The following is a 12,895-nucleotide window of genomic DNA, read 5'->3' as shown; positions in this document are numbered from 1 at the left end:
ATGAATGTGAAGAAGGTGTAGGAGTGGAGAAGGCGTGAACTCTTCCCTCCCCATCATAAAGGTCGTGGCCGACTCTCCTGTAATAAGACAGTTTAACAGGAAGATCAGAACATTGATTTAATCAAAGTTTTATGTGACACCACAGTCTTCAGAAATGAAGGCTCAAGGACCTAGGGGAAACTTAAGCACAAAAATGGTGACGCATGGACAACTGTGGAGAAATGAGCTTAGCCAAAAGGTGCTGAGGTAATGGAAATGGACTAAGGGGGAAACCCAGCAAAGCCAGTCTGTTCAGATTATTCTTGGCCTCCCTACATAGAATTCCTTCCATCCATGGATGGATCCTCTGGGTTGAAAATCTTCAGAGGAGAAGGGAGAAGGGACAGAGTGGGCTTTCTGGGTTTTGTCACCACTTTGCAAGAGAGGGCTTCAGGCATTTAGGACTCACCTTGGGGAAGAGGAGTTCTGCTTCCTATGATTGCTTCAGGGAAGCAGGCAGGACAGGACAAAGTCAGAGACGTTGCTGACTGAGGACTTCCGGTCTGTCTTAAAGCGCTCAGAAGCAAAGGCACCATACTTTGTGGTATCATTTTCTGAGCCCAGTAAAGGATTGTGGAAGGGAGATGTTGAAACTAAGGTCAAGGTCTCCTGCTCTCTCACACTCTTGGTCTTCCTCTGAGCTGCTTTCAGCTGCTATTGCTCAGTACTCACATTGGTGGCAAAAAGAGAGCCCTATTGAAGGGATGAGACTCACCAATTAACCTCCAGAGTAGAGGATAGGCTGAGGTCATGGTGGAAAAACGGAGATCTGCTTCAGTGGCTCTGGGACCTCTAGGAGAGCCTGAGCAGAACTAGATGATCCTGAGGGGATTTCTTGACTGCACCAAAATCCTCTAATACTGGTAAAGGGAAAAGAGAATAAAACAAGAGATGCCCAGATTCCTGTCCTCTGAGGGCTCGCTCTTGGGAAAGATACATAATCTAACTATGTTTGAAGTCCTCAGAGGAAAGGGCAGTTAATCCTGAGTGAAGGGACAGGGCAGGCTCCTGGCGGTGCTTGCCAGCATCATCTCCCACCCCTTCCAAGCACTGCCTCACCTCCGCTGGGTTCAAGTGCACTGGGATGATCTAGAAGTTTATGAGTCCAGCAGCAGCTGGGGAGGTCCTGAGCAGGAGCCGAGTGAGCTCGGCCTGTCCCTGTGCACTTTGCACCTTTGCATTCCCTTGGTACCAGGCACTCTCCTTGCACTTAATCCACAGAGCAGCTGTCACTGTGAGCAGCTGTGACAATGACCACTTCTGCCCCAGACCCCACCCCAGACTTGGAGCTTCCGTCTCCAACTGCTGGAGGTCTTAACGCTGACCCTGTCCCCCCAGCTACCATGTCCACCCAGAGACTTCGGAACGAAGACTACCATGACTACAGCTCCACTGACGTGAGCCCCGAGGAGAGCCCGTCGGACGGCCTGAGCAACTTCTCCCCTGGCTCCTACCAGCGTTTTGGGGAAAGCGGCAGCACAACGTAAGTCGCTGTTGTCCTCCCTCCAGGGCAGGTTTCAGATTCCTTAATCTCCACTAGAGCGATTTCTTTTCCCCCTTTTTTGTCAATTCCCTCCTGAAACCTACTGCTCATCTGGCCTGAGTTTGACCCCCTTTGGGCCTCAGTTTCCCTAGATGTAAGAAAAAATGGAGGAACTCACTCTGAAGCTAAACTGGCTGGGTGGCACTCATCACTTCAGTTAGAAAATTCAGAGGAGACTTTTCAGCTCTATTGAGTTTCCCAGCTACCCCACTCCCCCACCCCGCCTCCGTGGACCTCTGACCTTCCTCAGAATCCCCGCACCTCATCCTCTGCAGCCTTCCATTTCTCCTCAAGCCGAGCACTCAGCCTTCCTTGTGGGCTGGGTGTGACTTACTTGTGGGATCCTCTGTGTCCTGCAGTTGGTTATGCTGCCTCCATGACTGCCTGAGTAGACTAAGGAAGCATGTCTTAGAGCCCCTTGCTGAGGTGGCTCCCTCTGCCTGCACCCGCTCCTGGGCAGGGCACTTTTGCTTGTGAACTGGCATGAACCTAGAGGATATGGTCTGTCCACATGACCTGCTCCTCACCACCACTATCTGGTTTCTGCTCACAAAGATTTGTGCCCCATGGCAGCTTCTTTCTCAGCCGACATGCTTTTGTCAACTCCTCACGTGCTCGCGTTTTTAGCTGATTGAAAGATTGCTTGGAGCACAGCTGGCAGCAGCAAGGATCACCCTTCCTCTTTTCCTCTAACCTTATCCCCCACTGGCGTCCCACAGACAGGAGCTCCGCGTGCAGCCAGTGGGTCACACTCGTTATTGTGAAATACCTCTGCCAAGCTTCTCTCTCTCTGTGTTCCCTTCCAGCTTTTGTTCCTTCTTGTTCTCAGGCTTCAACTTGTCTATGCAGTACGTGCCCTGTGGGGCCTTGCTTTTCACTTTTATAGAGAAGTCTCTGAAACTCAAAACTAACCAACCAGCAACTCCAGAATAGGAGCTTATATGTTCTGGGCACATGGAGGTTAATGCATGCCTGCTAGTGATTCTGAATCTCTCTCTCTCTTTTTTTTTTTTTTTTCCACATTGGGTAATAATTAGTAGTGAATCCAAAATTACTTTCCCTTGTTTGTTGGAAATTGAGCAAATCAGAAAATACCTTCCTCAGGCTTGTATCCAGACGTTTTCCAGAGTGTACTTGGTTCTGAGGTTCCCATCCTACCCTGATATTATGGTACAAGGTAGGTGATCAGGAAAGTCCATCTGAAGGTGATGGCAGGTTTCACTGTCCCATTGCATTTGGTGCAGGGAAAGTGTTCCTCTGGGACTTGAAGGGTTGAGTACCGCCAGTCTGGAGCACAGGATCCACATAAGCGTTTATGTAGGAAATAAGCCAGATATGTTTTATAGGTTGATTTGGGGAATCTTGTTAACCCAACTGTATCTCCAGTACTTAGGAAGAGTTAGGGACAAGTTTTTGAGCTAGGTTCCATTTCTGTTTGTGCCTTGCCCTACCCTGTTATCTAATTTGCTAAGGAACAAAGTACATGGAAATACTTCTTAGCCTACTGCACATATTCATGCACACACCTGACTCTTCTAGAAGTTAATAGCTCATTAAACCTTCCTAATTGGGGGGTACATGTGAAAACCCCCAGACTTTTCCATGATGAAGTGTTTGGTGAGACTCTTTCCTATCAATTGATATTAACAAGCTGTTGACTCTTTGACAGCAGCCTCAGTTGACCAGCTCTTGGGCACATTTTTCTTCTGACTACCCTGTTGAGCAGTAGTAACAGCCATTGATCACACCCTCTGCTTCTTCCCCAGTCTGGCAGGCTAGGAACCAGCTCACCCAAACCGGCTTTTTCTGGATGTCTGGAGAAGCATTTGACAGGTGTGGTCAGCAGATCTTTTAGGGTTTCCAAGACCGTTTCAAGAAGTCTAAAGGGACAGAACTGTGTGTTCCCTTCCAGCTTTTGCTAATGTTCCTGAGCTGTTGTTTGCCTCTTCACTGTGTTGACATTTGCACTGATGATGCTGAAGCCATGGCAGGTGAAACCACACGGCACTATGGCACAGATTGAGTCAGTGGCTGCAGGCCCTACTAGTTGTAGTTGTAGTTTTCACTGCCACATGTAGCAGGAAAAGTCAGTTTCACTTAAGAGCATCACTGATGAAAAGTCAGATCATCAATTTTATTAAATGGTAACCCTATGTGACAAGTCCCTATATGACAAGATGGGAGGTGCACAGGGACCACTTCTGCATTCTGAAGGATGACACTTGCCTTGGGGCAAAGCCTTGGAGTGAGGGTTGGCCTTGTCAACTGAGCTAGCTGTTCTTTTTTTTTTTTTTTTTTCCCATAGAACATCATTTTTACTAGAAAGAACAACTAACTAACTGTAGGTTATTTGGATTTGAGTATTTGGCATTTTCTTGAAAATGAAAGAAATGAACCCATCAACTGCAAAAGAATAATCAATGGCATTTGTTGCCTTCAGTAAAATTTGAGCTTTCAAGCAAATTTAGGGAAATAAACAAAGCCCAACAAAAACCTTATGTCTAACACTGTAAGTTTCACAGCTCCTCTCTATGTATAATCTCCCCTGATTATATCAGTGGTGATATTAGTCAGTGGTCATGTTAGTCAGTGCGATTTCATGATGTTATATAAAGAAATGTGCTAATGTTTGGAAGATCTGCATAACTCAGGAAACCAGCAAATTGTGCATGGGTATAAGATCCATCAAGAGCACGATCACCAATGAATTTGAATGCACATTCCATATTGTAATTTTCTTAGAAACTGTCCGATGTTTCATTTTGGAATAGTATGAAAAGAAAGATTAATTGAAGAGGCTATTAAAATACTCCTTCCTTTTCCTACTACATATCTAGAGAGAACAACTTTTCTTTATACACATCAACCAAAGTGTATCAGAATAAATTGAATGTAGAAATAGATAAATCCAGCTGTTTTCAGTTAAGTTACATTAAAGAGATTTAAAAAAAATATTCTTTTTACATTTTTCTTCTTTGGCAAATGGTGCTAATTTTTTATTTAAAAAATCTATTATTCACATTTAATGAACTTATATATATTTTAATTAAATATTTAAAATTTTTGTTTTAACTTTAATGTGATATGAATTAACAGATATAATCCACATAAGAAAAGCTGTTTATCAGAGAATAAAGAAGTCCTGAGACCAAAAGTGTTAAGAACTACTGACGGAGCATAAATGGAACCTCAGAGATTTGCAAGGTTTCTCCCTTCCCCCTTCACAAAGATAATCCACCCTTGTAGCTGAAACTCTGCACCCCCTGGAGTTGATTTTCTGATGTTCATACAGTACTGGGTAACCTCGACTTGGAGTCACCTATGGAACAGAGTATTTGTGATCACTAGCCTGAAATCCCAGCCAAAGGAACCATCGAGACCATCTTTCCTAGTTCAGTTTCCTCACTTTACAGATGAGAAAACAGCCCAGGGAAGGGAAGGGAATTGCCAGGCAGAGGTGATGGCAGAGCTAGGGCCGGAGGGACTTGGTCTCCCAGCCCAGGGGCATTTTGGGGAGGCCTCTGGTAGGCAGATGGGTTTGGTACAACATTTACCTTTGTACTTTAGTGGATTAAACATTGCCAAGATAGAAATTTAATAGGCCCATTATCTCCTGGCTGCTGATAATGCAGCTGGACCCTTGCAGCCCTTAAGCTGTTACCTTGGTGAGGCCAGGAGAGCACTCCACCTCCTCTCAGTCAAGTTCCTTGATCCTTCCTGAAAATATTAAGGAGAGCAGGACGATCAATAAATTTCTTCCCGATGTCAAAGGAAAAAGGTTAAAGTAGGATTGCTTTCCAAAGGGTATAGATGGGTCTTATAAATGGCCTTTATGAGTAATAAGTGTTATTTGCTTTCAGTCTCTACTGAATTTCAGATTTGAAACATCATTTGTTAAGCATCAGTTTTGAATGATTTAGGTTATTTGTGCAGAAGAATTTCCCAGCAGTATCAAGGACCAAATCCTGAGTGATTTAGGGCAAAGCGATATACTTCATTTGACCATTTTCCTGTCCTATTTCCTAAAGGTAACAAAGGTTAAAAATGCCAAGACCAGAATACTTCTCTTTTGTCTGTCCCTGATGAGTCCCCCTTTCTCTAGAGAAAAAGGGGCAATTCCATGCCCACTCTTGCCCTCAGCTGGACCCTAGCAGCCACTGAGGTGAACTGTTCCATACACATACTCCACATTTCTCTCCAGGGTCTTGTTTGTAGGCCCTCTGCCCATGGCCTCTTCTTCCCTAGGGGCCCACGTACACCTCCTGCCTGTCCTGCTGGGCTTAATTCAGATCTCTCCACTCCACCAAGCCTTACCTGCCTTCTCCATGGATTCTCTTCCTGCCCTTTCTTTAAGACATGAATCTTTCCACCTTGCATGGTTACGAATGTGTCCCCTATATCCTTTGAGACGTTACTAATTTCTGGAGCCTAAGATCCATATCTGATTGACACCTGATTGATACCTGATTGGCACCACTTCAGTTAATACAGTTTTTTTATGCGTGGTAGATGGTATTTGTTGAGTGAAAAATGAGCGAGGAAAGGCAGGAGGCTTTTCGATCGAAAAAGCCTGTGGGGTGACACAGTCTGTACAAATAGAAGAGAAACCGGCCTTTAAAGCAGAAAGATTAACTAGGTGACTCTCTGAGGAGGACTCCTCCAATCCTAGGATGCTATGGCAATCGACCTTTTTTCCTTTTTAAACTTTTTATACAAAGTACGTTGGGCCTTTCTGGCCTGTTATGGTGTCATATGACTTTAACTCTGTACATTTCAGAAAGCTTTCTGTTAGACGGTTTGGGCTTCGATCTTTATTTCCTCTGTTCTTCTGCACTCTTGTCTGTCTGTCATCATTATGTCTTGTCATCCTTTGTTGCCCTTTCAGGAGTCCTTACAGTGGTCAGTTCAGTGGTTAGGACAAGACTCAAATACACTAGGACTTGACAGCATGCCTAGAGAGAGCCCATCGTCCCTCTGGCCTGAGAGAGAAGGGGTTCTCTGAAGGGCCAAAGTCATGGGAGGCTTATAGCAGTGGTAAGAGAGTGTACTCTGGGGTCAGACGGCCTGGGCTGGAATTCCAGCTCAGCTCTTTACTAAGTTCACGCCCTTGAGCAAGTTGCTTCCTCATCCATAAAATAAATCCTCAGGGTTGTTGTGGAAGTCAAAGGAGATCATGCATGTAGGCATGTGGAGCAGTGCTAAGTGTTTGCCAAGCATTAGCCGTTGTTATGCTTAACATTCCCCTGTCTACCTTCTTCCCTCTTCAGATGGTTCCAGACCTTGATCCACCTGTTAAAAGGCAACATTGGCACAGGACTCCTGGGACTGCCTTTGGCAGTGAAAAATGCAGGCATCTTGGTAAGGGTCTGCACCTGTGAAAGAAAGGATCGTGACAAACTGAGGAAATATTTTGTTGTTGTTTTAAATCCAGCTGGGAAAATCAGTATTCAGATATTCATTCAGCTGTTGAGGGCCTTTTGTGCGCCAGGCACTGTTCTTGGCTCTTAGATTATATCAGGGAGTTAATCAGAGCTTGCTTTGTGGTGGAGGAGATGTAGTTAAGATTGTTTCTATTAATAATATGCACTATTAGTGACCCTAACCCTAATCCTGTGCATATTAGTGACAGATATCTGTCCATTTTCTGCAGATTTCCTGGGCCCGCCCCATCACTAAGCGGCTAATGCTGAGAATCATACATCTTCTCACCTCCTTTAGATTGCCCACCCAAAGTCATTCTGGTTTCAGAGATGTTCAGCTAAGTGCTGTCTGTCTGGAGGTGGCGTTATGCTAATGATAATGTACCCTCCCCCCATGTCCCTTGGACCATCTCTTCTTCCCACGGAGTCGCAGGAACTTTGTTCTGCTGGTTTGCAACAGTCCTGAAACAGATTTATCTGGGGTCATCCTTGTTCAGGAGGTCAGCTCTCTGGAAGACATGCTAAGGTTTGGATAGTGCCCTCCTCACAGAGCTGATCTCCGTGATCACATTTCTCATACTTGGGTTAGAAGTTCTGTCCCCGGAAAGTGCCTTCGCAGCATTTTCATTGTTTGAAAGTCCTAATTCTGTTTTTCTCTCCTCTTTTGCTTGCAACCCCTGTCCCCAGATGGGTCCCCTCAGTCTGCTGGTGATAGGCATTGTGGCCGTGCACTGCATGGGTATCCTGGTGAAGTGTGCTCATCACTTCTGCCGCAGGTGAGTCCTCTGAGCCACACAGCGTTTGTGGATCTCTGTCCCGAAAGTGGGCACTTATGCAGATAATGCTCAGATCGTCACACTGGCCGACTGTGAAGGTTATTACTACAGCAGGGTTACCTTTCCCTGCTTATTTTTGTGTTCTTTTTCTGCTCTTGGTCATTTGTTAGGTTTACTTATGGACAGAGGCCACATCCTAATTCGCCAGTGGTTGTGAATTATAGCTAGATTAACTGTCCCCTAGACTTCACACTTCTGGTCCTTCAAAGTGTTACACTCGGACTCACAGTGCTGCCGTTAGGGTGCCAGGTGGGGCACAGGCCCAGGTCTCAGCGCTCCATGTGTGCCGCCGCCATCACTGACTAACCCCTTGCTCTGCCCTTCCTCTGTCCCTCCCCTCTCCCAGACTGAACAAACCCTTTGTGGACTATGGGGACACTGTGATGTACGGACTAGAATCCAGCTCCAGCTCCTGGCTCCGGAACCACGCTCACTGGGGAAGGTAACTGGTGTCCTGTTCCCTTTCAGCTGTGGCCCCACAGCGTGGAGGCCTTCAGATGGCGAGGTACCATGTGGGGATGGTGTCTGGGGTGGAGAGCGTGGTTAGGGTGTCTCTGCAGTTGGTATGCTCTGTGCCCTTGGGCGGTGGGAACCCTCCCTCTCTTCTCCAGGCCTCCATTTCCTCATCCATAATACGGGAGGCCTGGCATGAAAGATCTCTGAAGGCCGTTTGACTTTGACAGTGTGGCATGGCCTGCTGTCCACGTGCTGACCATACTCCCTTCACTCACTTGTTCAACAAGTACATCTGAAGCACTCCAAGTGGCCCAAAACAGTTCTTGACTGGGAGGGGAGATTCCCTGGGGTAAATGATATGATCTCCACCCTCAAGGGACTCGTGGTCTGTACAGGGAGAAATAACCCAAGAACAAGACAGGAGACCAGTAATGGTGTAAACTGAGAGGAAGAGAGCATAATCAGGTGGAGAGGCGGCCCAGTGCTTAGAATGGAAGGAACCTTAAAGGTTCTCTTGCCTGGCTGTGCCAGAAGAGAGGCACCCATGATTAGTGAAAGAAGGAACAAGGTGGGAGTGAGGTTTGTGAGGAGGTGGAGGGTGTTTAAAAATGTCCCCTTAGCGGAACTGGGATTGTGGCTCAGTGGTAGAGCACTTGCCGAGCACGTGTGAGGCACTGGGTTCGATTCTCAGCACCAAATATAAATAAAAAAATAAAATAAAGGTCTATCAACATCTAAAAAAAAAATTTAAAAAATAAAAAGAAAGAAAATGTCCCCTTAGGTTACTTTTCAGATACCTGCCAGGTTATACTCTACTTTTTGTTTCCTTTATCTATGGGAATTGATACCATCAAGGGCTGAATCCTGTTTTTTTGTTTTTCTTAATTGAACCACCTTAAACCTATGTTCTCTAGAAAAGTTCCTTTTGGGGGTCATAGTAGAAACTTTGATTCACAGTCAGCTTCATCCCGTGACACAGATTATGTTGTTCTTTTGGCAAAATCATTTTCTGTTGCCCGGGAGAAGCCAGGTTGCCAAGCGAGCACCCTGGGCTGGTATCAGTTGTTCCTGTCGTCCTCCTTCCCTCACTCCTTCCTGCTTCCCTCCCTCATCTCCACACCCGCCTTCCTTCTAATAAAATCTGTGTTCACAGGGAAAGCATTTTTAAGACAAGATAAGAGGACATAAAATGAAAAACAGAAATAAACACAGGTCACAGGTGCATTGGATATCCTTTGAGAATTTTCTATGTATAAACAAACATGTTTTTTAAACATTTTTTGTACAAACGGACCATACAGTAAATACTCGTACAATAGTTCTTCAACCAGCAAACTGAGTACATTTATTTCTGCATGTTTATATGAGACTAGATTGGCTCTTGAGTTCAAATTTTAGGGGAACATTATGAAGGGCTCCACTTCCTGGCCTTTTATGTCAAGGGCTCCCCATGTGAGGTGGAGTAGGCTGGCAGGAGGGTACAGAGGAGGCCAAGGGGCTGGGCAGGGGTCTTGGGGTCTGTGTGGTAGAACAAAATGGGAGCTTAAGCAGTTTAAGAGCTGACAGGCTGTGGTTTTGCAGGCTGACCCACAGCAGGCCTCTTACTGACATTTAACCATAGAGGCCTGCAGCAGCTAAGAGGTATCTATAATAGATAACTGAAGTAGCAGAAGCAGGAAACAATGTAGCAGGATCGGAACAATCTCCCTTTAGACTTAGTGCAGTAAAAGTCCCTAAGCTATATGAGCTGAGTCCCTAGGCTGTTGACAAGCTTGTACCCAAATAAGGAATGTAGAATACACCCTCCAACAGAATTGCATCAATTTTCTTGCCTTGATATACCCAAAACTTGTTTATGTATAAAAGTAAAAGCTCTGCTGTGCTTCAGGCTGAGACTTTGGGAATTATCCCTCTGGGGCGTGGCACCACCAATAAAGTGTTGCTTCCAGATCTTGGTGTTCTGACTGTCATTTCCTGCTGTGCCCTGTTGATTCTCTGACCTTAGGCAGCATCCTAGAAAAACCAGTAAGGGATCTCAGAAACAGCACAGATAATGTCTTCTCATCTCAAAAACTATAGACAGACATGCTTGTCCTTGTCACCTGCTGGGATGGGTCTGTGATGACTTAGAATAAAACACTAATTAAAACATTTGTCTCTCTTGGGGTCTTGCATTTGTATTATAATGACCTTTGTATTCCCTCCGTCCCATCTCCAGGCACATTGTGGACTTCTTCCTGATTGTCACTCAGCTGGGATTCTGCTGTGTCTATTTTGTGTTTCTTGCTGACAACTTTAAACAGGTAGGGTTCTGGTAAAAAGAGGGTATGAAAGAGATGAGTGAAATTTCTGTTTAGGATTGTTTCCAAGCCAATTTTGGTTCGCAGACGAGTTAGGGTTTTAACACTTTATGTACAGTGCCTTTTGTTTGATTCTCATCTGAAGACCTAAGATGTAGAGAAACCTCAAGATGTCTTGTCCGTTCTTGTGTCTTAGGTAAGATGTGATCACACCCAGCTCAGAGAGTTGGGTTACTAAAAACAGTAACCATGAAGACCTCCATGGAGAGCTCACCGTCTGCAGGTGCCTCTAAGGCCTAGTTCACTCTGAGCTTTTAGTCAGGAGCCTCTTCCAGCAGGTCAGTCACTAGCTTTGTGGTTGGAGGCCTTTTCGTTTTTCTTTCTTCCCCTCTTCAAGGTGATAGAAGCCGCCAATGGGACCACCAACAACTGCCATGACAATGAGACTGTGATTCTGACGCCCACCATGGACTCCAGACTCTACATGCTCACCTTCCTGCCCTTCCTGGTGCTGCTGGTCTTTATCAGGAACCTCCGCGTCCTGTCCATCTTCTCCCTATTGGCCAACCTCAGCATGCTGGTCAGCCTGGTCATGATCTACCAGTTCATTGTTCAGGTGTGAGCCCAGGCCCTCCCTACCCTCTTAGAGGACTGAACAAAACCAGTATGTAGAACCTAATAGTTACATGACACTTATGTGAAGTACATTTTGAAGTTTTTAACTTCAACACTAGTGACATTTTGGGCCAGAGAGATTTCTACTGTGGGATTTTCCTGTGCATTGTAGGATATTTAGCAGCATCCCTGGTCTCTACCCTGAAAATGTGAACGGCAACTACTCCCCCAGCTTGACAACCAAAAGTGTTTTTACATATTGCCAAACATCCTGGGGGCACAATCACCCCCAGGGAAATCTCTAGTTTGGACTTTTTCCAATTAGATTGTTCATGATCATTATGCACGATTGGAAAATAGTGAAAACATATTAAGATCAAATACAAATCAATTTTTCTAATCTGTACTTAGATAAAATAATTCTCTACCATCCCCTGTTTTATATTTATTTTTCAAAATTATAAATCCAATAGTGTTTATGCCACTTGCTTATCCAGGGGGACAGATCTGTGGGGTTGTTTGGAGAACACTGAAACATAGATGGGGAGAGGATCACATGTAGAAAAACATGTCTTTAAACACCATGGCAGTTTGCGGAAAAGAAAATGCATTTTGCCAAGATTCAAGTAAAGGAAAAGAGGAAAAGCAGATGAATAAAGCTTAACTTAAGATATTTAAAATTAATTTCCACCTGAGTCTCCTCTCGGATGCCCCTCCCCGCCCCGTGTGAGGGGTCTGTCTTGTTCTAGAACCTGTGAATGCATTTACATACTATATTAGCTTGTAGGAAATGTGAAAAACAAAAATTAGGTTTGTTTTCATCTTTTAAAACAAATTTTTAAAAATTATTGGTAGTGTTCATCTACAGATCTCCAGCTGATTCAGCTGGCTCTACTTCATTGTTTTTCATTGCTGCCTCTTATCACAGAGTAAGATGGCCACAGTTTACTTAGCCAGTCTCCCATAGGTGAACCATCAGGTCATTCATATCTTATAGTCTTATTTCAGTATTATGACAGTGAACATTCACTTTTGTGGGCATAATGAATCATATTATAAGATATTGATCAAGAGGTGCAATTAATGAGAAATATGCATTTTTTTTCCCCTTGTGATACTGGGGAATTGAACTCAGGGGTGCTCTATCACTGAACTACATCCCAGCACTTTTCATTTTTTTTTATTTGGAAACAGGGCTTTTCTAAGTTATCCAGGCTGGCCTTGAACTTGCTGTTCTCCTGCCTCATCCTCCAAGTTACTGGGATCACAGGTGTGCACCATCATGCCCAAGAAGCGTACACTTTTGAATTTTTATATTGCCAAGTTGCTTCTTCCAAAAGTTGTGGACTGATTTCATATAGATTCCCCTCCATGCTCCCATGGCATACAAGGGCCCACTTTGCCCCTACCCCAGCTGACCCTGGACATGTCAACATTTCTAGTTCTTGTCAGTCTGACAGATGAGTATCGCCTCATTTTCACTGACCCAGTCACCTACTAATGTGGTTTCTAGGAAACCAGTAGGCCTTGAAAAGCAGGATGTCCTGTGCTGAGGAAATGACATGATAAATTAGATTGACATTGTGGTCAGTGAGCTTGTGCTAGTTTTCCTTATTGTAAATCAGATGGTTGGTAAATATTGTCTCCTCTGTGGAACAGTTTTTTGAAACGTAAATAGTTCTAATC

At 44.7% G+C, this 12,895-nt stretch overlaps 1 protein-coding gene across 3 annotated transcripts in view; it reads left to right on the top strand.

Moving 5' to 3' along the window:
• The window catches only part of LOC306664740 (proton-coupled amino acid transporter 1), a 45,117-nt gene that overhangs the window by 7,558 nt on the left and 24,664 nt on the right, over positions 1-12,895 (top strand). For all 3 annotated transcript variants that reach the window (XM_079145788.1, XM_079145787.1, XM_079145789.1), the window contains 6 exons: positions 1,378-1,522; positions 6,850-6,940; positions 7,690-7,778; positions 8,185-8,280; positions 10,513-10,597; positions 10,992-11,210. In XM_079145788.1, coding sequence (XP_079001914.1) covers positions 1,383-1,522; positions 6,850-6,940; positions 7,690-7,778; positions 8,185-8,280; positions 10,513-10,597; positions 10,992-11,210 — 720 coding nt within the window. In that variant the 5' untranslated portion in view covers positions 1,378-1,382. The remainder of the gene's footprint in view (positions 1-1,377; positions 1,523-6,849; positions 6,941-7,689; positions 7,779-8,184; positions 8,281-10,512; positions 10,598-10,991; positions 11,211-12,895) is intronic.

The sequence above is a fragment of the Sciurus vulgaris genome (genome assembly GCF_902686455.1).
Source record: "Sciurus vulgaris genome assembly, chromosome: 6".
Lineage (NCBI taxonomy): Eukaryota > Metazoa > Chordata > Mammalia > Rodentia > Sciuridae > Sciurus > Sciurus vulgaris.
Note: the sequence above shows the minus strand (reverse complement) of the source record. Positions and strands in the feature narration are given on the sequence as shown.